This window comes from Esox lucius, chromosome 15 (assembly GCF_011004845.1).
Source record: "Esox lucius isolate fEsoLuc1 chromosome 15, fEsoLuc1.pri, whole genome shotgun sequence".
In the NCBI taxonomy this organism is placed as follows: domain Eukaryota; kingdom Metazoa; phylum Chordata; class Actinopteri; order Esociformes; family Esocidae; genus Esox; species Esox lucius.
In genome coordinates, this window is record NC_047583.1 from 24,310,139 (window position 1) to 24,337,383 (window position 27,245).

Below are 27,245 nucleotides of genomic sequence, written 5' to 3' on the forward strand. Positions count from 1 at the left end.
GGCTGTTTGTGACAACTTTTTATTATCCTTAGGTCATCTGCCCTTAAGATGTTTCAATTGCAATGTACTGACAATACATAACAAAAGTGTTGAATGTCTTTAGCATTCAATAACAAAATGGCCAGACTCTACTGATGTCTGAGCTTGTCAACCTTTGATTCGTAACCTGTTCATTACAGTATAATGCTGGAGGGTACATGGGTTTAAAGACAGTCAATGGTTTTATAGAAGCTTGTTAGAGCATTATGACAAATTGGCTCTTCCTAAAGCTTGACATTTTTCCAATGTCATCATATCTAGGTTTGCCAAATGCAAAAGCTCACAAAAACATTTCTCAGCCCGGCAATTTCGGGGAGTAATTCTAGGTGTTTGGAAACCAGACTCCATAAAATAACAGCAGATACATTTGAAGGACTTTCTGCAATGACAATCTTACTACAATAGCAGTGGTATTATTGCATATTAGAAAGGCCATTCAGTAAACCCCCTCTGTAGAGATAACCTGTGTGAGGGTTCGGTGAGATTTGCTGCACTCTGTTGGCCATTGCAGAGAATAGATTTCTATCATTTAGCAGTGCTATTTTCATTTTATCCTGCTTCCTTTCAATACGCTTTTGATCATCCTTTCTTTGAATGGCTAAATCTCAAACCAACCTATGTTATCAATTGAGAAATTCATGCCATTTCCTTGAACTTGTCTTCTCTTCAGTTCTCTGATGGTGCCACATCTTTTCAAAGACGACAGCAGGACATAGGAAGCAAGTTAAAACAGAAGGCAAACTTTCTGGCTTGGGGGCCACATCAGGACTTTAAATAATAGAGAGACACATTTCTTTTGTAATTTGTTAACCATAAATGACTTGCATGCAAAAAGGGCAATAATTAAAACATTTATATAGTAGGTTCATTATAATGTCTAAATAATTGAAATTCAGATTCAGATGCATAAAGGCTGATGAGTTATGCTGTACTCCCACTCAAAAAAAAATTATTACCTACCGCGGGCCAGATGTTCACCCACCCCTGCCTTTAAAACAGATTACTACCAGTAAAAAAACAAACAAAAAAACACAATTACAGTCAAATCAGACAGTGTGTTAAAACAAACATTAACAGGAAAGGTATTTTATTAGAAACAACAGAAATAACACTGTTAGTAACAAGGCAGAAATGAGACCAGATCCAGAGAAGAGAAGGCAGCTGCAAGTCTGTATTGTGGAGCACATTGCTACTTCCACACTCTGTATAGTATACTAGCATGTTTTGGGCCACAATGACTGTTTGATTATGAATGACTAGAATGAATTAGACAGCACACACCAAAGGGTCTGAAATAGCCTATTATTCTGCGGCGTATGCAGGGCGAAGAAGAGAAAGCACTTTGCTCTAATTAGATTCAGTTGTATTGGATTCTCCAATCTGTAACAAACAGCTTATAGGAGCCACCAGTTGGTCTCTGTAGCCTGCAGCTATGACAACTCTGGGCCATGATATGGTTTGTCTCTGCTTGACGTAAGAAAATCTTTTTAATTGAAACAAAATCAAATATAGAGTACTTGATGCCGTGCTTTAATAGATATGGCAGACGTAGTGTGAGAGAAATATCACAGTGAAATATGAACAAAATGTATCCAACTTGATTCTGGGTTGGTTAGAGTTCTGGGGGGGGGGGGGAGAATGTGTACATAAATATCATCATTGTACCATTGATATACTGATGCGAAACCAAATATCGAGCCAGTAGTCAACAACTCATTGACCACAGCTGAAGCATGAAGGCTATACTGCAGCTCCCATCTCAGTACGTTCTCTGCATAGTCACTATCCTGTACAAAGCGCTTTGTTTTCAATATAAAAGGGAGAAAGAGGAACAAATGTCCTGTTTGGGATGTCGACTTTTCCATGTATAGTACAGGCTGGCTAGTGTTGAGCCAACCTAGGTTCATAGAGCATTTGGTTTCTTCCAAACACGTTAAGCATTTCACTGAGCCTGCCCAAGCGGGTTTGTTACTGGCAGGGTTAGGGGCTATTTTTCGGTCTCCATTGCACCCGACAATCTCAGTCAAGCAATGAGGATGTCTCGGAAAGAAGAAATACAGTCTAAACCCAGGTGGGCTATTGGGTGGAGGATGAGGGTGGATCCATGTCTGTGGTACTCAGGTACCATGGCTTTCTTCTCCAACTCAGGCAGCACTGGACACAGCCAGCTTCTTCAGATGGTCCATGAACACCTGAAGGCTGACGTCATCGGTCAGGATGGGCGCTCCAGACTCCTGTACCAAAACAGATTCAGTTAATCTATGAGGAATCTACTTACACCGTTTCACAATAAACATTTGTGTATAAAATTAAGATGAGCTGTAGAATAAGCAGGTAGTCAACTACAGCAGTTGATTTGGGAACCACTAATACCTCAACCTAATAATACTATTACCATTAGTAACCATTACTACCACTAATACCTCAACCAAGTAATACTATTACCATTACAACTAGTATCCATTACTATCACTAATACATCAACATAGTAATACTATTACCATTACCACTAGTATCCATTACTACCACTAATACATCAACCTAATAATACTATTACCATTACCACTAGTATCCATTACTACCACTAATACATCAACATAGTAATACTATTACCATTACCACTAGTATCCATTACTACCACTAATACATCAACCTAATAATACTATTATCATTACCACTAGTATCCATTACTACCACTAATACATCAACCTAGTAATACTATTACCATTACCATTAGTAACCATTACTACCACTAATACCTCAACCAAGTAATACTATTACCATTACCACTAGTATCCATTACTACCACTAATACATCAACCTAGTAATACAATTACCATTACCACTAGTATCCATTACTACCACTAATACATCAACCTAGTAATTCCATTACCATTACCACTAGTATCCATTACTACCACTAATACATCAACCTAGTAATTCTATTACCATTACCACTAGTATCCATTACTACCACTAATACCTCAACTATTATCATAACTAGTATTACCACTACCACAACCCCTACTGTCAATCAAACATTAAAAAAGAATCACTGCAACAATAATAGTAAGTCTTACACTTTTTGATAAATATGTACTCCGTATCCATCAGGCTATGGCCAGCAAATACATATTTTCCTTCAATAGGAGTTGTTGCTCCTCAGCCGGTAAGTATTTATTAAGGTCTCTCTGGGTTTGATCATTAAAATGTTAAATACATTGAGTCATTTCTTTGAAGAATGAATCTGGCAGGAATTCTCTTATATATCTCACCCAACATAGTGACTTTCAATAGTACATTAAGATCCGTGTCACGTTGAAACAAAGCAGACTGGTCCTGGAACACCAATCACTGCGTGTCCAGACACACAGGTGCGAGCACCATTCAGAGACAACGGGCTCAACCTTTAAATGACATTCTACTAATAACATGATGTAGTGAACAGATTTAACGGTCCCTGGACAGAGGAGTCTTACCTGACCCCACGCATACATGTTGTTGTGGGTTTGTGATGGATTCACTTTAGACAGCAGGAAACGAGCCTACAAGACAAGGACAAGTATGTCAATACACAACGTTGAAACTTGACAGTTGTGTTTGTGCGTGTGTGTGTGTGTTTACCTGTGACCCTCCGTGCTCTGTGTCTATGTAGCGGGGCATAGGGAAGCGGCTGTGGAGGATCTCCTGGGCGTCGTCCACTGGAGCTTGCAGTAGGTGGCGGAAGTTCTCATACTCTGGCATCTCCTGGTAGCCTGCCTTACGCCACTGAGAAACAGTCTGGACAGAGAGAAAGGGGGTTAGAGAGAAATGGAAAAACAAAGATGGGGGGGGGGGGGGAGAGAAAAAAAAGAGCGAGGGCAGTTAGAGACATCCTGAAAACAGGAAGTCGGCGAAGGAGCTGATAGGATTTCCTCTCACTAAAACCAGATACAGCCTTATTTACAGTATTTGACAATAACACCATTTGTTAACAGCATTTGAATTCACTGAAGACCACAAAAACAATAGAAAGCCCTCCCAACACGTTTGGGTTCAACATTACACAATGTTTTTCAAGTGCAAAACTGTCACAGCCTAGGTTGCTGTGGATGAGGATGATGCCAGATGATGGAGTTGGCTTGCTGAGCCTGATGTTGCCCTGAACTCAGCCCTTCTGCAGCCTGGAGTTCATAGTTCCCTGCAACGACAGTTCCAACACCCACTTGGGTTGATGACTCCACTGCTAACGTTAGAGCATAAATAAAGCTCATCGCATAAGAGCCCAGCGTTGTAGTCCTCATCACAACAAGCCCTCTGTAATTACTATAATCTAGTCAGGTCGGAATGATGAAAAGGCTGCCTGGGCTACAGCTGCATCTTTTAAATGCAAGTACTAGCCTGCCAAACTGGACGAAAATGATCACTCACGCGTTTGTATGACTATCCTCATGGGGACCTGAAAATAACAATTGCATGCTTGCCCTAATCTTAACCCTAAACCTTAAACCTAACCTCAAAGTAACATTTATGCCTCAACTTTACCTAGATGTAATGCCTAACCGTAACCCTAAACTTAATCAACAACACCAGAACTTTAGAGAAATCCCAATTCTGAAAAAGGTCCCCATGAGTGCAATTTATTCAGGCTTTACTATACTCATGGGGACATTTGGTCCCCATGAGTATAGAAAGACCTAACACACACACACACACACACACACACACACACACACACACACACACACACACACACACACACACACACACACACACACGTTTGTACAGCTACCCTCATGCGGACCAGAAAATAGAAATCACATGCTCCCTTGCCCTAATCTTAACCCTAACCCTTATCTAACCCTAACCTTAACCTCAATAAAGTAACATGTATGCCTAAACTTTACCTAGATGTAATTCCTAACCTTAACCAACAACATCTGGACCTTAAAGAAACCCCAATTCTAACTATAAAATCAATTGTAAGTTTGACCCTAAACCGGAAATGGACTTTTGCCTCATGGGGAATTTGACCCAATTAGTCAAATGTTTTCTGGTTTTACTATACTCATTGGGACATTCGGTCCCCATGAGTTCAGTAAGAACACACACACACACACACACACACACACACACACACTTAAGGTGCCATGACAACCACAAATGTGATTTCAATTTCCACAGGAAACACAGCCACTCAATAAGTGCCTGTCTCAGTGGACTCTTGACCACTGAAACCCACTTTGACATTATATTGAAGTTCTGCCTGTATTCAAGATGGACTCTTGACCACTCAAACCCACTTTGACATTATATTGAAGTTCTGCCTGTATTCAAGATGGACTCTTGACCACTGAAACCCACTTTGACATTATATTGAAGTTCTGCCTGTATTCAAGATGGGCTATTGACCACTGAAACCCACTTTGACATTATATTGAAGTTCTGCCTGTATTCAAGATGGGCTATTGACCCCCCCCCCCCCCCAACCAACCACACACAGTATGTGTCTGACACCTGAATCAGAGCAGTGTGACAGTAAAATGGAGGATAAAGGGTGTGTGTGTGTGGGGTGGGGGGGGGGGGCTGCTGTTAAACTAACACAGCGTTGTAGGGTGTCTCTGAGTGAGTGCCCTGACGAACGTACCTCTCCATGGTAAATGAGGATCTGGAAGAAGGTGTCCATGAGGAGGATGCGATCGGGTAGGATGCTGCTGCTGTCCAGTAACACAGGCTGAGCAGGGGAAAGACCAAAACACAGATGCTTTGAAATCACCTGTCAATACAAACTGGAAGGAGGATACTGAACTCAGGCTGAGCAGGGGAAAGACCAAAACAGAGAGATGCTTTAAAATCACCTGTCAATACAAACTGTAAAGAGGATACTGAACTCAGGCTGAGCAGGGGAAAGACCAAAACAGAGAGATGCTTTAAAATCACCTGTCAATACAAACTGTAAAGAGGATACTGAACACAGTCTAATGGGAGGGAAATGAAACACCGTTTCAAACCATCGCCCTATAAGATTACACAAGGTTACTTGAGGATTAGTGGGGTGGGTGAATTCCAGACACTGACAGGAACGTCACAATATTGACATTTTCTTAAAAAAGCTCAAGGTCACAACGCCTAAACACCAATCTCAGGCACAAAAAAACAACCCAAAATGAATAAAATGGAAAGACAATAATAGATCTACCCTTTATAGTGTTTTGGACATGTTAAAAGTCACAGAAAAAATAAACAGCGCCTTGATTTATACTTGAAGCCATCTGTTTCACAGGCTGCAAGGAGATGGAGAAGAAAACCATCCATTAAATGTTTAACATGCAGAAGTGGACCAAGTGGGAACATTTGATACCCAAACTGCCCCCTATTCCCTACAGAAAAAATACTGTTTATTACAGACCCTGGTGAAAAGGAAAGCATGGACTAGCGTTCAATTTGGGAAGCACCCTAGATCGCCGAACTAAACAATAAACACCTGAAGCATTACATCTCCAGGTTACAAACATTAGAGCGGTTTCAGAGCCAGAACACTTCCACTTAACCACTAGTACAGAGGGGAGTCCCAAATGGAGCCCTAACTCCAGCCTGGTGCACTACCTCATACCAGAAGCCCCTGGTCAAAAGCACTGCACTACATAGGAAATAGGGAGTCATTTGGGACCGAGCCACCGCTAAATGACTTACCCTTTTCAGGGAGGTGTATGCTACACTGTCTGTCTGAAAGGTGTTACCAACCACACTGTTGATATCTGCACTGAGGGAGCTGGTCTGGAACACACTACTGTACTCACACACTACATTAAGCAGCGCAGAACCTCAAGCTTATCTGTAGTAAAAGGACAAAGGCATTAGTGCTCTCCCAGTCTGTTGATGTGGCCAACACTGCTACGCCTGCAGAATGTGAGGGGGAGGGAGGTGGGAGATTCAGAGAGACTGAGGCGTCAACGTTTAGTTGGGAAGACTAGGCGGTACAGTGTAAGCCAATGCATCTATTAAACGCATTCATGGAAGAAGGGAAGACAAATGTGATTTTTTACATGGTTACACTGTGTGTGTGTGTGTGTGTTACCTCTGGTGGTCCGTTGAAGGAGTAGGCGTAGAGAATGGGCTGAATCATGATGAGAGACTGGGTCAGGTCCTGGCGCATGAACTGGTGTCTGTAATATGAGCTCTCGTCTGGGCTGTTGTTGAACACTTGCAGGAAGGGAGATCTCCTCAGATGGAACATGAACTGAGGGACAAAGGAAAAGCCATGCTACTATAGCTTGAATGTTCCTTTCTAGACATTGTACTCTGCCCCGAACTATGTGTTCCCGCTAATTTAGCTTCAAGAGATTCATCATAAACCTGTGTACGGTCTACAAATGTCACTGAAGAGCTAATCAGACATTTCACACAATCACTTACCTGGGGATAGAGAGAAAACGTCTCTGAGAAGCGGAATGAGTTGGGGTCATCCTTATGATAATCTCCAAACTTCTGACACTGGAACAGAGCGAGGAAGAGGACATTCAAACCTGCCCATGTAACTGTCTGCCAGGGAATCTACTCATACAATCATCAGTCATTTCACCCCATCATTTCCTTAGTCCATATCTACTAAAATTGCTACTTTCCCTTGTCAGCTAGAAATAATGTAATTGTTTCATTTCAGTGTTTTAAAACACTAGTCCATTTATGAAGGCAGTGGGGAGGAGCTAACAGTAGCAGACAGCGTCGACCACCAATGAGCCACGTAGGGGGTCGGAAGCCCTTTGCGACGGGCCAGCGTGATGCCTAGTAACGAGTCCTGAGGGGATATGAATCAGCCCTCCATCCTGTGGTGTTGTTCTGTCGCTCTTACCAGCCGGATCAGCTGACGGTCCAGCCAGCGCAGCACATCTGGCCCCTCCTCGGTCTCAGCGCGGTACACCGCCAGCCTGGCCATCAGGATGGCCGACGCCTCCTGGTCGAACGAAGCCGCAATACTCTGGATCTGTGTCCCGGCGTCCGCCCAGCTGGGGAAAGGACAAACAGTGAGACCTTTGGGTTCAGTTTAAGGATCTCCTCCATGAGAAGTAGTGAACCTGCGTTAAATAAGGGACGTTGTGTCTGATTTCATATGGTTACGGTAGCCTTGGTCGGCACCAGAAAAGCCATCGTATAATTAGCCATGTGATGTCCAAACCATACTTCAACTCTAGGAACATTTATGTAACTTTTATTATCTGGGAATGATTGCTTATCTCTATGAATTTCCTCTCTCCATTGCCCTTCACATGCTGTGCATTATGCTGAATACACACAGGGCAGAAGAGAAAATACAATAAAATACTATAACAAACATGAACTGCAACATCAAATATAACACAAAGTGACCGTCAGTACCTAACAAACACATATGTGCCCCTTAAGGCCAACCAAGATCTCTTCCCATGATGAAAGGATCAAACACAACCCACTTTGCCCTTTCTGCTATGACAAGGTGAGCTCCTAAAGGCAGTTTCACATTGGAATGAAAAGCAGTAGCCGAAACCTGAGGTGTTCAGGGACTGAAAAGATGTGCTCGGAATGATCAAATCAGACTTGAAAGAAGGTTTCTGTTAAGTTATACATATTGATGGAAAGTGAGCCAAATGTGTGTGCGCGTGGATTTACTTTCTGGCTGTGGTGGTGACTCTGATGCGTTTCTGTCCACTGGAGTGTTGGTACTGGGTGACATACTGGACCGCCCCTCGTCCTCCTTGGGGGATGGGTGCGTTGTGCTGTGTACAGGAGACCAGCACTTAGGTTAGGAACGAACCATTACACATCCCTTATGTTTTAATAAAGACATGGTGACCATTAAAACATCCTTCTAAAGACATGTTGGCAGAGCCATTTCAAATGTTTTATTCAAAACGCAATTGTTAAAGCACAATTACAAGTGAAAAAAGGTAGTGTTTTACCTGTTGAAATATACAGGTGCTGGTCATAAAATTTGAATATCATCAAAAAGTTGATTTCAGTAATTCCATTCAGAAAGTGAAACTTCTATCAATTCCTTACACACAAACTGATATATTTCAAATGTTTATTTCTTTTAATTGTGATGATTATAACTGACAACTAATGAAAATCCTAAATTCAGTATCTCAGACAATTAGTTACTTAGTTATTTAAGACCAATACAAAAAAATTATTTTTAGAAATGTTGGCCAACTGAAAAGTATGAACATGAAAAGTATGAGCATGTGCAGCACTCAATACTTAGTTGGGGCTCCTGTTGTCTGAATTACTGCAGCGTGGCATGGAGTCGATCAGTCTGTGGCACTGCTCAGGTGTTATGAGAGCCCAGGCTGCTCTAATAGTGGCCTTCAGCTCATCTGCATTGTTGGGTCTGGCATATCGCGTCTTCCTCTTCACAATAACCCATAGGGTTAAGGTCAGGCAAGTTTGCTGGCCAATTAAGAACAGGGATACCATGGTCCTTAAACCAGGTACTGGTAACTTTGGCACTGTGTGCAGGTGCCAAGTCTTGTTGGAAAATGAAATCTGCATCTCCATAAAGTTGGTCAGCAGCAGGAAGCATGAAGTGCTCTAAAACTTCCTGGACCTCAGAAAACACAGTGGACCAACACCAGCAGATTACAATGCACCCCAAACCATCACTGACTGTGGATACTTTACAGCAATGTGGATTCTGTGCATCTCCTTTCTTCCTCCAGACTCTGGGACCTTGATTTCCAAAGGAAATGCAAAATGTACTTTCATCAAAGAACATAACTCAGCAGCAGTCCAGTCCTTTTAGTCTTTAGCCCAGGCGAGACGCTTCTGACGCCGTGTCTTGTTCAAGAGTGGCTTGACACAAGGAATACAACAGCTGAAACCCATGTCTTGCATACGTCTGTGCGTGGTGGTTCTTGAAGCACTGACTCCAGCTGCAGTCCACTCTTTGTGAATCTCCCCCACATTTTTGAATGGGTTTTGTTTCACAATCCTCTCCAGGGTGCGGTTATCCTTATTGCTTGTACACTTTTTTTCGACCACATCTTTTCCTTCCCTTTGCCTCCCTATTAATGTGCTTGGACACAGAGCTCTGAACAACCAGCCTCTTTAGCAATGACCTTTTGCGTCCTGCCCTCCTTGTGCAAGGTGTCAATGTTCGTCTTTTGGACAGCTGTCAAGTCAGCAGTCTTCCCCATGATTGTGTTCCCTACAAAACTAGACTGAGAGACCATTTAAAGGCCTTTGCAGGTGTTTTTGGTTAATTAGCTGATTAGAGTGTGTCTTCAATATTGAACCTTTTCACAATATTGAAATTTTCTGAGATACTGAATTTGGGATTTTCATTAGTTGTCAGTTATAATCATCAAAATTAAAATAAATAAACACTTGAAATATATCAGTCTGTGTGGAATGAATGTATAAATTATACAAGTTTCACTTTTTGAATGGAATTAATGAAATAAATCAACTTTTTTGATGATATTCAAATTTTATGACCAGCACATGTAAATGAAACGAGATGTCAACCAAAAGGACATAACAGAATCCAAATGTCCACTCGACCCCCCCCCCCCCCCCACCCCACACACACAGGCTGACAATGCAAGAGGTCAGAGGTCACCCCTTCCCAACAACGAATTATACAAAGTATCATTGGGTGAATCTTCTTTTTTAAACATCAATGCCTAAATTATCCTAACAGATTAATTTGTTTCTGGGGCATGGATGTGGGTGGTGCAGGTGAGGTTCATTTAAATTATTCAAATGGCTTGTCCTGTACAAACCGCCACACATAACCGCCACTGTCTTACACAACAGACTCGAAGCGGAAAAACAACATCGAGGACTGAAATAATTGGGTGATATGAGGTGGCTTAATAAAACAGAAAGGCAATAATTAACGATCAGGAGCTTAGACCAAATTGGAGGCATGCTCTATACCAATTATCCCAGAACACCACAGAGCAAAATGGCTCATTAACTATGCTGCAACCATTACAGAAGAGGAGAGGATATTGGATCTCAAGCGTTTGTTTACACAGGCAGCACTGCTCTGCTCCGACCTCTTTCTCCCTCTCTCGCAAGACTGGGCATCCACACACCAGCTCCTTGACTGTTTGCCTCCGTATTTACACCATTAGGGCCGAATGTTTCAGTTCTCATGGTTCTGCCGCTCCACCGAGGGGAGGGCCGCCGTCTCTCACTGCCCGCCTCACTCTGGTACAGACAGGTTACCAGCGAAGCCGTCGGCTGAGCCCTTGTAGTGAACACCACAGGGCGGAGGACAGGAGGAAAGCTTGAGGACGTGGAGACGAGCCTCCTTCCCAGAGCACGGCGGGAGACTGACGCATCCAAAACAGCAACCGGTGTCCCTGGAGCCCCTGAGGACTGGCCCACGACACACCCAGCGGAGCCTGACTACACACGTCAGCCTCAGCCCACCCGCCAGTCAGCCAGTCAGACAGCCAGCCAGATCGCATGGGCTGTGTCGGGAGCCAGCCAGCCCAGGGAGGACGTCTCTTCCAGTGTTAGTCTGGGAGGATGCAGCCGGTGGCCCTGGTCTATGCAGCTCTGATGGTGGTCTCCAGTGTGTGCTGTGTGTTTGGTAACGTGGTCCTACTGCTGGTGGTGTGCCTTAACAAGGACCTCCGCACCGAAACCTGGGCCCTGACCCTGAGCTTCTGCCTGAGCGACCTGGCCCTGGGCCTCTCCACCATCCCCTTCGGAGCCTACAACAGTCTGCTCCGGCCGGAGGGCTACTCCAACGACGGGCCCCTGTGCCAGGGCAGCGCCTTCCTCTACCTGCTCCTTCAGCTGGCCTCCATCCACTCTTTGACCTGGGCCACCATCGACAAATTCACAGAGATCTGCTTTGCCCTGAGCTACACCACTATCTGCACGGCCAAGAGGACCCGGGTAGTTCTGGTCTCGGTCTGGCTCTACAGCCTGGCCAACGCGGCCCTGCCACTGCTGGGCTTCGGTCACTACACCTACAGCTGGACCAGGTTCCTGTGCACCCCCAGCTTCCAGCCGGTCTACAGGGGCTTCAGTATGCTCTTCATCGCGGTGGGGATCATAGCTCCCATACTCATCATGTGCTCCATGTACGTGTACATAGTGTACATCGCGAGGAAACAGGTGCGGCGAGGCACGTTCGTTTGCAACGACCAGCACTGTTTTCACGTTCCTGCTAAGAACTACTTAAGGAGCTCCATGGTAATGGTGGCGACTGTGGGTGAGTCCCGTTGATGCGAACATACAAGTTCTACCTTTGTGAGTAGCACAGGGAAGTTGTTACTTTTCACTGATTTCAAACAAAGCAAGGCAGAAACCTTTGAGACAGACACAGAGCCTATCATACAAGGAATAAAAGCCCATTAGATAAAGGGCAATAAGTGGCTGTTATTACAGAACTGATTCTGCAGGCTACATCGGTCAAATTCAGACTTTGGAATTTCTAATAAAACGATAAATTATAATACATTTTGAGTTTTGATCTTGGAAATATAAAAGACAACATATGTAATATTCCTGTAACTACTACTGAAAACATGACCATTCAACACGACTGCTCTTTGTGGGCTCTGACAGACAATACAGTTTTCATGAATCTAATTACTACTAATGCCCTTTCATTATGGTCTCCATTGTAAGTGTGCCTGCTGGTGTGCTGGCTACCTTACATCACCACCTGTTTTTACGAGACGTTCAGTGGGCGTGACCCTCCGGCAGCAGCCTCGGCCGTGGCCACCTGGCTGGTCCTCTTCACCTCCGCTCTCAACCCGTGGATCAATTCCATGACGCAATCGTAAGTAATTACCAATAGCCCCAGTCACTCAGAGATGTGGAGACACTTCAACGCCGATGTCTCCAGACATACAGAGGCTTTCAGAAAGTATTCAGACCCCTTCACTTTCCACAGAGCTTGTTGTGATATAGACTTGTTTTTGCCATCCATCTACACACAAAAGCCTATATGGAAATGCTCTGTAGACCTCTCTTGTTGACACAGAGACATCAGAAGGGTTATAAAAGAAAAACTGTATAAAGCACAGGAAGTTCCCAGGAGCACAGGGTGCTCAATCATTGTAGAACGTACGAAGTTCAGAACCACCAAGACTGGAGCTGGTAGCCCAGCAAAACTAAGCAACCGGGCGAGAAATGCCATGGTCAGGCAGGTGACCACTCTAACAGAGCTTCAGAGTTTCTGTCAGAAGGACAACCATCTTTGCAGCACTCCAATCAAAATTGACAGAAGCCACTCTCTGAAAGACATGAGAAAGATGATTATCGGATCTGAACTAAAATGTAGCTACTAGGCCTGAATGTTCCCACTAAACACCTGGCTAACACCCTCCCCGGTGAAGCATGGTGTTGGAGGCATCATACTTTGGGGATGCTTCTCACCACCAGAGACTTGGGAGTCTGGTCAGGAATGATGGAAAGATGAAAAGAGCAAAATAAAGAGAGATCCTTGCAGAAAACCTGATCCAGAGAGCACAGGACCTCAGACTGGGGTATATTGACAGCATATTTTTGACATGATGTCTGTAAGACAGCTAAATGTGAACAAAGTGAAAGGGTCTGACAAAGGAACTGTATAAAGCCCCTGACTAACATTCTAGCACATCGATTACCCTATTTGACCAAAGTCATAGACAACTCCATGACTCAGATACGGAATAACAAAGAAATAATACATTTTGTGGTTTACTCACTTATTGACAAAAACATCACCCTAAGTCTAACCTCGCCCTAACTCCATATCAAGTCTTAAAGTTCAATCTGGTGCAAATGATAAAACTTAATAACATTAAGGTCCCTTCAATAGCTACTGGGAAACCAATATCAGAAGGAATGAAGAAGCTAGCTCCAGTACATTTCTAAATTAGGGCTGCTGTGAGCAGGGATAGCTGAGAGCTTGTGATGATCAAATTGGCTTGTCAGTGTGGGAGACGAGCTGTGGAGCCATGAAGGCTGAGTGGCTGCATCACTGGTTGTGGTTAATGGTGGCTTATTTCCTCCCTCCCTCCATCACCCCCTCTGATTCAATCTGTCTTCTCACCGTCTCTGTGTCTTTTCTCACACTCTCTTCCTCATCTCCCGCTCTCTAACCTCTCCATTTCTCCCCCCCGCCTCCCTCCCTCCCTCCCCCCTCCCAGGCGATACAGAGCGGCTCTGCGGAAAAGCCTGAATAAAATCCGGAAGGTGTTTCAGCGCCCTCTGAAGAACCCCCGCCCACAGAGCACCCCCGTCCAACTGGAGATTGTGAGTCATAATCAACAGCACCGCAACCTCTCCTAGCCATCACTCTCATCAGATAACTACAAGCCAGGGTGACCGGAGGCTAAGCACATATCAGAGGTGTGTAGAGGAGAGTAAAGACACCGTTGACTGCTCTACAGTGCCCTGGAACCTGTCAATGTAGAGCCGTCTGTTGATCTAACCTAACTACGGACTCAAATGGAGAACTGATTTAATGTGTCATTGTTTCTGACTGCACTGTCTTTGCTAAATAAATATAAAGTAACGGATAAAATGAGAAGTTGGGACTACTCAACAGAGGAGGACTGTATTCTCAGAGGACCCTTGTGTTCTCGGTACAGGAGGCAACCATGTTCTGTAGGAATAAGGACGGGGGGGGGGTTATGGTGGTCTTGGGTACTTGAGTAGCCATACACCAGGCCTTCAATACATTGACTGTCCATACACCTGTTCACAACAGACATGATAGTTTACAGTGACTGAATACAGCCATCAAAACAAAGGATAATGATGGATAGATTTCTTGGGCAACACTTTGCCAGACTAAAAATAATAAAATGTATAGACTAAATCGATGAGAAGCATAAATGGAAATACACAATTTATCAACGACAGTCGGAGACCATTTTATACTACTAGAGGATTATTCTTATTATTTTTAACAGGGGCCAGTATGGTTTCCTATACAAACACGCCCCCTGGTGGCGTGGTCATTAACCTCTAGGCGGTGCCTGTGGGCAGCACTGCATGAGAACATAAGTCTAGCACAGCTCGAGACCACCAATTAATCACATGACCCTTCGACCTCGACGTGCCACTAACATTTTTGCTCTACCTTATATTTGTAAAGACTGAAATGTCTGCCTGCCCTATAGGATAACGTTTGGGTGTTGGGTGTCAAGACAACTACGGTCTCCTTTCACAGAGAAATTACAAATGCCTTTGAACAATGCATTCCAATTACAGCTGCCGTTAATAAATACGTTGATAACTGATTAATTTGACAATTACTACTGCAATTAATTGATTAAATCGGACTACAAATTGTCCAGCGTTAAATGCAAGTGTATTAATGATAGGGAGTTTCTTCTCAACTTGCACAACGTTTTGATAAATAATGAACCATAAAGAAAATGCCGTAAAAAGGATGCTAAAATACCTAAACAGGAATTCACCCAAAATTACAGTTAGGAAGGATGAGGGAAAACAATGCTGGGAATCTTAGAACAGGCAACAAGTACAACATCCCAGTAATTCAAAAATAAATATGCAGACTGGGGATGCATTTTAAGTTTAAATGACACTTAATGGTATGATCCCTCACATCAGTTGTAGAGTTGCTACAGCAACCATTACATTAATGCACAACTCGACAAGCATTTGAAAGGAAACTGACAGCATGATGACGAAATAATATGGAGGTTCATGAAAATCAGACAGTTGTTATAGACTAGGTCCATCTTTCAATGTTAGCTTTTTCTTTAGCTCTGACACACCTAGACGCAACTAATTGATAACTCAATTGGCTGGCATCTATTTTATTAACAACATTATTGATTTTATCGATGAGTTGTTGCAGCACTAATTCTGATTATAACATTTAAAAACCCAATTCAGTGAAAATAGATATCCTGTTGTCAAAACTGAAGTGAGGAGGTTCTTGATTTTTATTTTTTTATTGTTTTTTATTAATTAACTACATTTTGAGAAATTTGGTATGGGATTTATATCCAGATGGTGCAAAATGTGCACCAGCCACCGCAATTGTACAGACTTCATTTGGTACAACTTCAATGTTTTTGGGAAATCTCCATTGAACAAAGAAAATCTGACAATTGAAGCTGAATTGTTCATGAAAAGGATACACTGAAATGGCAGCAAGGTAAATAAAACAATGTATTCATTGAAAACCCTCAGTTGTTCATCACCTGTTTTACAGTTAATGGCTCAGTCAATAGTTGTTCATCCTTTTAAGGAACTTCAATGAACTGTACCACTTGACTTATTGAAATTATAAACTTAGAAATGCCTCAAAAGCTTAGTTCAACTGTCATAATCAGAACCCAAATAAGGCTGTTTAACTCCAAAGTTGGTAAACAATCACTGTATAGCGTTAAAATATGAATACAAATGTTTTTTCATATCATGGATGGCCAGTATACATCGCACGATCTATGAATTTAAAAGTTTAACCTAGTTCAACTGCAACTGCTGACTGTTCAATGAAGCACTGTGGACAACTATGATACATTTTATTTTGTTTTTAATTGCTTGACTGCATTTCTTCCCTGGTGTGACGGAATCTTCAGCTGGTCCTATCGATTTAACAACATCAATAAAATGTTTGTCTCGAGATCGATATAGCGGAGGCACAAACACCTTACCACTTTGGATGAAGTTTAATAAATAAAATGTTTACACTGTACTATTTAATAGTTTAACAAACACCCTTATCCAGATCAAGTAAACATGGCTCTATGAACATGGCCCTTCATATTAACAAAACAGCCTCAGTCTCCGACATTTTGTGGGGAATGGGGTCATTTCAGACCTATTTTCAGGTGTTCATGCGCGCTACATTTTTCCTTGAGGCAACTTGGACATCTAATACCCACTAGTCATTGTGACTGGCCATATCTGTCAGTGAAGGTCAGACTTGAGTTTCTTAATTTCTGTAAAACCATATATGGCTACTACCAGCTCATCTCCCTCTACCGTCCCAGAGTTATAGCGAAGCCTTGCCTCACTTGTCCTAATTTTGAGTGAATGCCGTTTGAGGGTGAATGAAAGCAACATTATAAACCGCATTAGCAACCATAATGCAGAAGGACGTGGCTGGCTTTAGAGGCCACAGCTCAGCCGCTGTGTAATCCGAATGCATACCTGATTGACCACCTCGAAATAAACTGCCAGGGTGGTGTTAGGGTCAAGACCACAGATCTTCCACTGACAGGTGCCCCCTGTTCCAATTTCCTGTAAAGAAGTGCATGAACAATTAATTCCAATCAGAATTATTGTTCTAGTTGGGTTAAGAAAGTGTTGTTGCAGAGAATTAGGGTGCAATATACTCTGGATTAACAGTTTAGAAACTGCTCATAAAAATGAAGGGAACACTTACATCACACATCGGGTCTCAAACCAAATATATCAAAGATCAAAATCTTTTCTGTATATTGTGTTATTCGTTGAGAACAAAAGGATGGAACAATGGTCAATGGAAACCAAAATCACCAACTGATTGAGGGATGGATTCAAATTCACACTGAAAATCCAAGTAAACAATTGAAATGACAAGCTGTTCACTGCAACTCCTAATGTGACTCAGTAGTGTGTATGGCCCCCACGTGCCTGTAAGCACTCCTGACAACATATGGGCATGCTCCTGATAAGAAGGCGGATGGTGTCCTGGGGGATCTCCTCCCAGACATGGATCAGGGCATCAGTGAGCTCCTGGACAGTCTGTGGCGCTACTTGGCTGGGTTGGATGCACCAATACATAACATCCCAGAGGTCCTCAATTGGATTGAGGTCTGGGGAACGTGAGGGCCAGGAACTGCCTACCCATTTCATCCCAGTGCCTAACAGCAGTCAGGGGACCAGTGGCTAGCACGTGGAGGTCTGTGCGACCCTCCAAGGATATGTCCCCAGACCATCACTGACCCACCACCAAACCGGTCATGCTGGACCATGTTGAAGGCAGCATAACGTTGCAGGCAGCATAACGTTGCAGGCAGCATAACGTTGCAGGCAGCATAACGTTGCAGGCAGCATAACGTTGCAGGCAGTACCACGACTCCCGACTCTTTCACGTCTGTCACATGCTGAACCTGCTCTCATCGGTGAAGAGAACAGAGCGCCAGTGGCAGACCTGCCAATTCCGGTGTTCTCTGGCAATGCCAATGGATCTGCACGGTGCTGGGCTGTGAGCACAGGTCCCACTAGAGGATGTCGGACCCTCATGGAGACTGTTTCTGACAGTTTGGTCAGAAACAGACTCCAAGTATGTTGCTGGAGGTCATTTTGTGGGGCTCTGGCAGTGCTCCTCCTGTTCCTCCTCACAGAAAGGAGCAGATACCGGTACTGCTGCTGGGTTGATGTCCTTCTACGGCCCAGTCCAGCTCCACTTGTGTAACGGCCTGTCGCCTGCTCTTGAGACTGTACTGAGAGACACAGCAAACCTTCTTGCTACAGCACGTATGGATGTGCCATCCTGGAGGAGCAGAACTGCCTGAATGGGCTGCAGGTACTGCCTCATGCTACCAGTAGTGATAAGGACAATAGCAAAACACAAATTTAGAAGAATTAGTCAGGAAGGATGAGGAGAGAGAAAACCATTCCCTTTTTGGGGGTTGTCTGGCTGTTACCTCTCCAGTGCTCCTGTAGTCACTTTCATTTGCACCAAAACAGGTGACATTGATGCACAATCGCTTATGCTTCCTAACTGGACTGACTGATGTCCCTGAAGGTTAAATGACTTGGTGTCACACAGTGATGATTAAGTGGTCCCTTCATTTTTTGGAGCAGTATTGTAAAATGTTCAATAACATAAAAGTAGAAGTGAATCAAAACAAGGTAACAGTTCTGTATACACTGATGAGCCAAAACATTATGACCACCTGCCTAATATGCTGTTGGTCCACCACATGACGCCAAAACAGCGCCGACCCACCGAGGCATGGACTCTACAAGACCCCTGTCTGGCATCAAAACATTAGCAGCAGATCATTCAAGTCCTGTAAGTTGTGATGCGGAGCCTCCATGGATCTGACTTTTGTTATTTTTTAGATCTATTCAGATTGAGATGTGGGGAATTTGGAGGCCAGGGCAACACTGTGAACTCTTCATGTTCCTCAAACCATTCCTGAACAATGTGTGCAGTGTGGCAGGGCGCATTATCCTGCTGAAAGAGGCCACTGCCATTACGGAATACCATGGCCATTAAGGGGTGTAACCGGTCTGTTTAGGTAGGTGGCATGACTCACACTGACATCCATGAATGCCTGGACCCAGGGTTTCCCAGCAGGACATCGCCCAGAGCACCACACTCCCTCCACCAGATTGTGGTCTTCCCACAATCTGGTACTCTCCACTGCTGACTGGGAGCACCATACAAGCCTGGCTGTTTCAGAGATGCTCTGACCCAGTCGTCTGGCCATAACAATCTGGCCCTTGTCAAAGTCTCTCAGGTCTTTACTCCTGCATCTAACATGTTGACACTGATTGTTTTCTTACCATCTAATCTACCCAGACCTTGACATGTGCCCTTATCAGATGATGATCAATGTTATTCGATTCATCCGTGAATAGTCATAATGTTTTGGCTCATCAGCGTATCTGCTCATGAGTATAACAACATTGGTCTACATATTTGATGTGGACTCACATTTTCAGATACACATGGTCCTTTGGAATTTAATGACACACATGGCCCAATGGCTCCTGAAATCTTGATCTCTCGAGATGTCTGAAATCAGAAAGGACAAATCAAGATTCTCTCATCACCTTCACAGCATAAAGTAGAGAAATACACTATATCACAACAAATGACATAAGAAATCTGATATTTCTGAAAGTTGAATCCATGTGGCGCTGCTCCAACATCCACAGGCATAGACTACCCTGAAGAAATGCATTGGGAGGTGTTTTGGGTAATAAGCCAGTGTGGACATTGGAACACAAAGGCTGCTTCTGACACAGCACCTTATTCAGTGATATAATGCATTACTTAGTGGTACAGTGAATATGTATTATGGCCCCATTGCAGATACAGACATTGTATGTAATGGCTGTACCTTAATCTCCAGGGTGCCTGCAAAGGCCATCTTGAAGGATCCAGTCACCTCTTTGGTAAAAACTCTCTGGAAGGTCTGTTTGAATAGTGACGTGTTGAAAGAGTCCGCCATCACCATGTAGCCCCTGCATATACAAACACATGTACAGTATGACTTCAACTACGCGCCCAAACGCAAGTGAATCCTAGAAATCTTTTCTCGATTCATCACGTTTCTTCTCCTCCTCAAAGCAGAGATCAGATGCTCTTCTCAATGAGAAACCAGACCGAACCACGTAGCGGTCTTCCACATCGCAAACTGTTCCCTGACCAGGATCAAACGCAGTGCCCTATTATTGGGGACAGGGGGCCATTTGGGAAGCAAGCCTGTGTTCACCACAGACACAGACAGACAGACAGAGAATCCTCACCCAGTGTGATTGGAACAACACTTCATCTCCAGCAGTCCTGTCTGGTCCAGAGCACAGGCATAGATGTCTATGATGTGGCCATTAGTGGAAGCCCGGCTTGCCAATGCCTCGTAATGCTGAATGAAGGAAATAGCTTTAACCAAAATGATACAGAAAACAGGCCGGTGTGTCTTTTTGATGACTAAACACACACACACACACACCCAGGTTGTGCAGAAGAACACTACCTCATCCAGGTTGTGCAGAAGAACAGCAGCAAAAGACCTGAACAAAGTTGGTCAACCCATCCAAGCAACTAGCGAAGCGAACAAAGGTTGAGGCAAACTTACTTTGGTCGCCTTCTTCATGAACTTGGCGTTATCCTTCTCAATGTCATGCCAGGAGCGGATAGGGGTCTTCAGCTCGTCTCCCACCACCATTCCTGGGCCCTGAGTGGCTGGCCCACCGATGAAGGTCATGATGCGTGCCCCAGTGTTGGGGAAGGTGCACTGAAGGGGAAAGACCACTGTGAAGCGGAGTACACAATGCGACCGAACAGACTGAAGCCTTTAATCCTGACCCATTCCCACGGTGTAATAGGTTTATAGCTCTAACAAATCCCATTTAACACAGAGGAACACAGGGAGAAATGAAATGGAATGAATATACAGAGGCTGACTAGGCCAGTGTTTTTCAACCCTGCTCCTGGAGGCACCTTGCCTTGCATGCTTTAGATCCATGAAATATGAATGACAGATGACCTATGCACATTTACCGTTGTGCTCATAAGTTTGCATACCCTGGCAGAGATTGTGAAATGTAGGCATTGATTTTGAAAATATGACTGATCATTTAAGGTTAGTGATCATATGAAGCCATTAATTATCACATAGTTGTTTGGCTCCTTTTTAATCATAATGATTACAGAAATCACCCAAATGGCCCTGATCAAAAGTTTACATACCCTTGAATGTTTGGCCTTGGTGACACACATAGGTGAAAATGGCAATTAAAGGTGAATTACCCACACCTGTGGCTTTTTAAATTGCAATTGGTGTCTGTGTATAAATAGTCAATGAGTTTGTTAGCGTTCATGTGGATGCACTGAGCAGGCTAGATACTGAGCCATGGGGAGCAGAAAATAACTGTCCAAAGACCTGCGTAACAAGGTAATGGAACTTTATAAAGATGAAAAAGGATATAAAAATAAATCCAAAGCCTTGCAGATGCCAGTCAGTTCTGTTCAATCACTTATAAAGAAGTGTAAAATGTAGGGATCTCTTAATACCAAGTCAAGGTCAGGTAGACCAAGAAAGATTTCTGCCAAAACTGCCAGAAGAATTATTTGGGATACAAAGAAAAACCCACAGGTATTCGCAGATGAAATACAGGCTGCTCTGAAAAATGACAGTGTGTTGTTTCAAGGAGCACAATAAGACGATACCTGAACCAAAATGAGCTGCATGGTCGAGTTGCCAGAAAGAAACCTTTATTGCGCCAATATCACAAAAAAAGCCTGGTTACAATATGCCCGACAACTCCTTGACACCTTCAATACCAAAATAAAGCTTTATTGTCACAACCATAAGTGCTAGGTTTGGAGAGGGGTCAACAAGGCCTATAGTGAACAGAATACCATCCCCACTGTGAAGCATGGTGGTGGATCACTGATGTTTTGGGGGTGTGTGGGCTTTAAAGGCACAGGGAATCTTTTGAAAATGTATGGCAAGATGAATGCAGCATGTTATCAGAAAATACTGGCAGACAATTTGTGTTCTTCTGCACAAAAGCTACACATGGGACGCTCTTGGACTTTCCAGCATGACAATCACCCTAAGCACAAGGCCAAGTTGACACTCTAGTGGTTACAGCAGAAAAAGGTGAAGGTTCTGGAGTGGCCATCACAGTCTCCTGGCCTTAATATCACGGAGCCACTCACTGGAGATCTCAAACATGCAGTTCATACAAGACGACCAAAGACTTTGCATAACCTGGAGGCATTTTGCCAAGACAAATGGGCAGCTATACCACCTGCAAGAATTTGGGGCCTCATAGACAACTATTACAAAAGACTACACGCTGTCATTGGTGCTAAAGGGGGCAATACACAGATCGCTGTGAAGCGGAGTAAACAATGCGACTGAAACCTGTAATCCTGACCCATTCCCACTGCGTAATAAGAACTAAAAGGTATGCAGACTTTTGAACAGGGGTCAAATAACATGGCAACAAAGAAAAAAAAACATATTTTCTGATTGTGCCATTCTGTTATGACCTACAGTTCAATGTGAATCCCATGAGAAATAAGACATGTTTTGCCTGCTCACTCATGTTTTCTTTACATATGGTATATATATTACCAATTATCCAAGGGGTATGCAAACTTTTGAGCACAACTGTATAAGGATTTTTACAGGATCTAAGGGTACTTCTCATTAAAGTCCAAAAACCGATGAAGGAACTGCCCCTTGAAGTGCAAGACAAGTGATAAACTAATCGTTGAGGTAATAGGCAGCTTCATATTTAAGCATGAGCACATCTAGCTAACTTTGAGGGACACTTCTGGTCGGCAGTGAGTTTATATTTCTGTCCTGGTCTTACCTCAAGCAGGCCAACAGCGATGGACATGGCCGACCCTAAGGAGCGCAGGGGCCGTTTGCCCTGAGTGACAGGCCAGGGATCTCTCTGCAGCTCTCCAAGAAGGTCAGTCAGGTTCATGTCGATCTTCTGAACTGGCTGGAGGAACCTACAAAACAACAAGATGGAAATAAGCCATCTTGTTGTGTCCCTAATGTAGTTCTTATGTATGTACTAGCATTGCCATGGTAAGTGTATTTTGCTGATTGTAGCAATTAAACCAACCGATCAATCAACAGTCCACCATCATAAACGTAATACCAGGTAAAACAATGAGGTCTAAGGACAGGAGTACTGGAGGAGGTATTTTATTTAAATTTTTATTATGTTATTAGAAAAATAAAAACATTTGGGACAGCAATAACGTTCAACAATTGTATATTACTTTTCACAATGCAAAATGTTAAATGTCTGACTGCAATATTAGGCCCTTCATCTGTTAAATTTCACTCTGCGAAAGGTGGTCCTACAACGAGCTTCAGACTGATTTGGGGGACCCCAGAAAGGGGAATATAGTATGTAAAGTGTTTTACCTGTTGGAGAGGGGGGCCTTTGGAGTTTGTGGCCCCCTTCCTGCCTGTGTGGCAGTGGGTTTCGTCAAGCCCAGCATCTCCTGGAGCTGCTTGGCATTGAGATCTTTGGTTCCGCGGAAGACGTAGCTCTTGGAGATGCCCTCGCAGCCCAACTCGTGGACCTGGACCATACGTCCAAAGGTGATGAGGCCCACGAGGGCCGTAGGAGGCAGCAGGGACAGGGACATCTGTAAGGACTCCTTCAGAGCCTGCAGGTCCTCGTCCTCCATGCAGGTGTCCACCACGTACAGAAATACCAGGGGCATCTGGGGACCTCTCTGTAGGGGCCAGGAGGGACAACTCTGAGTCACAGCTGAGGAGGACTGATTTCATGTTCTGAGAAAGACTGAAGTACGCAGCTATCTGAAAATACTTTAAATCTTAGAAAACAAAGGCATACCTAATTTAGATTTAATCAAAATAATAACTAATCCATGTGCCCACTTCTTCAAAACCTATGGGCTGGCTTCATTGAAACAGACTAGACTATTCTAGGAATACAAATACATTCCGATGGATATTGTCCACTGAGCTAGATTTAATCCTAGACTAGGCTTAATCTGTGCAAAACTGGACCTATATTTTCTACTGGTCTAGTTAATACAACATGAGCCATTTAGCTTGCATGAAGGGTTTCTCCTGAGCAAAAGCGCCACCTACAAGCCGAACAAAACCACAGTTTTGAGTATAGCTACACCTGAATATGTGTGTAATAATTCCCCACTCTATGGGCCGGTTTCTAGGACACAAATTAAGCCTAGTCTTGGAGAAAAAAAACAAAACAATCAAGCAAAACAATGATTCTCCATTTAGCTTGATTTTTTTTTTTAGACCAGGATTAGGATTAACCCTGGACTGATAACGACCCAGCATATTGCTTGTTATAGCTTCACCATGCGGCCAATTGGCACAGTATTGCATGGGCTGGTGTTGACCAGTGCCATTTATAATAATGCCATGTCGCACCTTTCTACACCTTACCATCTCACAGGAATTTGCACTTTAATTTTCAACAAATGAAACTGAACAACAATCCTAACAAATACAATAGGGATCAAGCAGTCTCGTAATAAGTCAGTTGTTGTGATTTTAACAGTCTGATCAAATGGAAACTTACCTGTACCACATATTCAATAGTGGAGAACTGCGGCAACAATTCGGCTGGCTGGTTGACCTCCGATATCCCAGCGTAGGTAGGTGGAAATTGATTTCTCTGATAGCAGAAGTTGCAAGCCCACAGTTTGGCTCTGTAATCTACTTGGCTGGATTAACAGACAAATTGAGAGGGATTATTTTTTTTATGTTTATCAAAGGGAGAAGGACACCACAGTTATGCTATATTTACTTTATCAGTGTGCTTTGTGAACCATCTGTAGACTGACCAAGGATATGTACAGTACAAATGATGGAGGGTGGTTGCCTCACTTACCAGAGAGGGTTGAGGACAGCACGGCAGGTCGCCCTGCTACACAAGACGGGCTCATACTGAATGGGGGGCAGGTCTGTGCGCTCCTTCAGAGGTGTGAACAGAGACGCCACAGGAACCACCATGCGAGTGGCCTCCAGACGACTAGAGGGCCACACATTCCAGCTAAAACGTACTCCATCACGCTCTTCGTTCTGGGCGATGAACTCCGGGAAGGTCGCCATAGCACCTTCTTAGAGCTACAGACAGAGACAGTTACAGCAACAATTACGGTGCTGTGCATAGTCAAGAATACGTTCTATTTGTTTATACTCTGAAATGCCTTGTGATTAAGAACACCTCTTGGCTGTGCCATATCGGCCATATACCACATCATCTCATGCCTTATTGCTTTGATATTATTGCCTGGCTTGGGCGTTTTTATTAGCCTATTTAGTGGTATTATGTATTCACTAAGATATCCTTTTGGACTTGGAGAATGACATTACACTCCAGCACGCTTACTAAGAACTGAAATGTGTCATATGAATAAAGGGGCAAAGAAAATGCAGCAGACTGCTTTGAGGTAATCTATAGGAAATTCTGGCTTAATACATCGGGCAAAGTTATAGTCAGAGCTATCCACAAAGCATCTCAGGAAAAAGGTCCTAGAAATCCTGTTAAAACTGGTTTTCCAGCTGTGGGAGAAATACCCACCTCAGAGTAGGTTAATAGTAAAACACGCCCCAAAGAAACTCTAAGCCAGGAGTAAAATGTTATTATGAAAATGCATCAAAGCCAGTAACCACAACTTTGAGTTAGCACCAAGGAAAGAGAGTGACAAAGCTCTTGTACAATGTTGCATATTATGGGGTATAACCCCCTGGAGGGATGCTTGGCCAGCTGCATACTTCACAGCACAGGTCAGCCAATCACAGTCAATGCACATTAACATTTTGCATTGGTTAATTGCAGCCTTATAAAATCTATAATTTGTCCCCTTTAGAATCATTGGCTAATATTTTGCATTCATAACCTAAAGCAATTGTAATCGTCAATTTTAAACGTGATGTACATTTTACAGAATAATAAAGTATGAAAGGTTGTGTTTTTTATTTTACTGTTTGGTTAACAGTCATAAAATCCTGACGGTCACTCAGCACTAAGTTTTAGAAACTATGTACGTTAAACTCGGGGATTTCATGTATATTTTTTATACCAGTGTATACATCATTTTGCTGGCTATTATTACTGTTAACCTCCTTGTATTGAAACGATTCTTCCCTTCTGGCACAACATTTGATCAAGTCAGATCATCAAATTATCAAAAGGATGCAAACAAACTAGCTAACTAGTTAACAAAGCCATGTCTTTCAAAATACGAAGGTCTGGGCTTTTACCTAACAAGTTAGTATCTAAGGAATTGACCTAAATCAATCAGTGAACCCATCAACAGACTTAAGTTAATGACAGAAAGCAGGACTAGTATCAGAGTTAACTATTTTTGATTCAATGAACAGCCACTTTATCCGGCTAACCCACCTAAAGTTACAACCTCTAAGTACTGTATTAGCGAACAACAACGCCACACAATGATCAACAAGACATTTTCATTATATTTTACGGAAGGATAGCCAAAGACAAGCTACACAGCTTCATGAAATTCATGCTTTCACCATGTTAGACCAGCTAACTTAGCCGCTACGCTAGCTAACTTCATTACCCTCCACCAGCGAATGCCAACAATGTTAAATGTGTCAATAAAATTGTCATGCTTTAGCCATCCGCCAGTTGTCAGTTAAGAAGTATTACATTCAAAATACATACATAACATTATGTCTTAGTCAATGGGACCAGTTTTATATTTACCTGATATCTTCAGACTGATATCACAGTGAACAGCGCCCCGAACAACGTAGTTAAGCAGCTGACAACGTAGCAGAAAAAATGGCTGCTAGAGCAATCCGCAGTAATGCCACGTCAAGAGGCGAGTCCAATCATAGGCCCTCACCCAAAATAGTTTGAGAAGTTTCATGACAGGTTACACATTTTATGTTTTCATGTTCTTATTTTCTGAGAATGTTGTTTGCACTTTGGACAAAGTGAATGACCAATGTGTTACTCAATGACGTAGCGATATGATGTCGCTTTCAAATTTTCAATTAAGGCCATATAATAAACACAAGTGGTTC

At 43.2% G+C, this 27,245-nt stretch overlaps 2 protein-coding genes across 2 annotated transcripts; one reads left to right on the forward strand and one right to left on the reverse strand.

The window, feature by feature from the left end:
* Positions 1-27,030, reverse strand: sec23a (Sec23 homolog A, coat complex II component). Its single transcript, XM_013137426.3, has 18 exons — positions 26,923-27,030; positions 25,078-25,313; positions 24,766-24,910; positions 23,610-23,926; positions 23,041-23,185; positions 20,790-20,948; positions 20,461-20,576; positions 20,052-20,175; positions 19,643-19,723; positions 17,143-17,232; positions 8,665-8,771; positions 7,871-8,024; positions 7,435-7,512; positions 7,097-7,258; positions 5,666-5,752; positions 3,664-3,819; positions 3,519-3,584; positions 1-2,273 (listed from the first exon to the last, which is right to left on the reverse strand). The coding sequence occupies exons 2-18, from the start codon at positions 25,296-25,298 to the stop codon at positions 2,184-2,186; spliced, it is 2,298 nt and encodes a 765-aa protein (XP_012992880.1). The 5' UTR covers positions 25,299-25,313; positions 26,923-27,030; the 3' UTR covers positions 1-2,183.
* Positions 10,658-12,945, forward strand: LOC105023620 (histamine H2 receptor). Its single transcript, XM_034297475.1, has 2 exons — positions 10,658-12,229; positions 12,649-12,945. The coding sequence occupies exons 1-2, from the start codon at positions 11,536-11,538 to the stop codon at positions 12,804-12,806; spliced, it is 852 nt and encodes a 283-aa protein (XP_034153366.1). The 5' UTR covers positions 10,658-11,535; the 3' UTR covers positions 12,807-12,945.
* Positions 27,031-27,245: the final 215 nt, after the last annotated feature.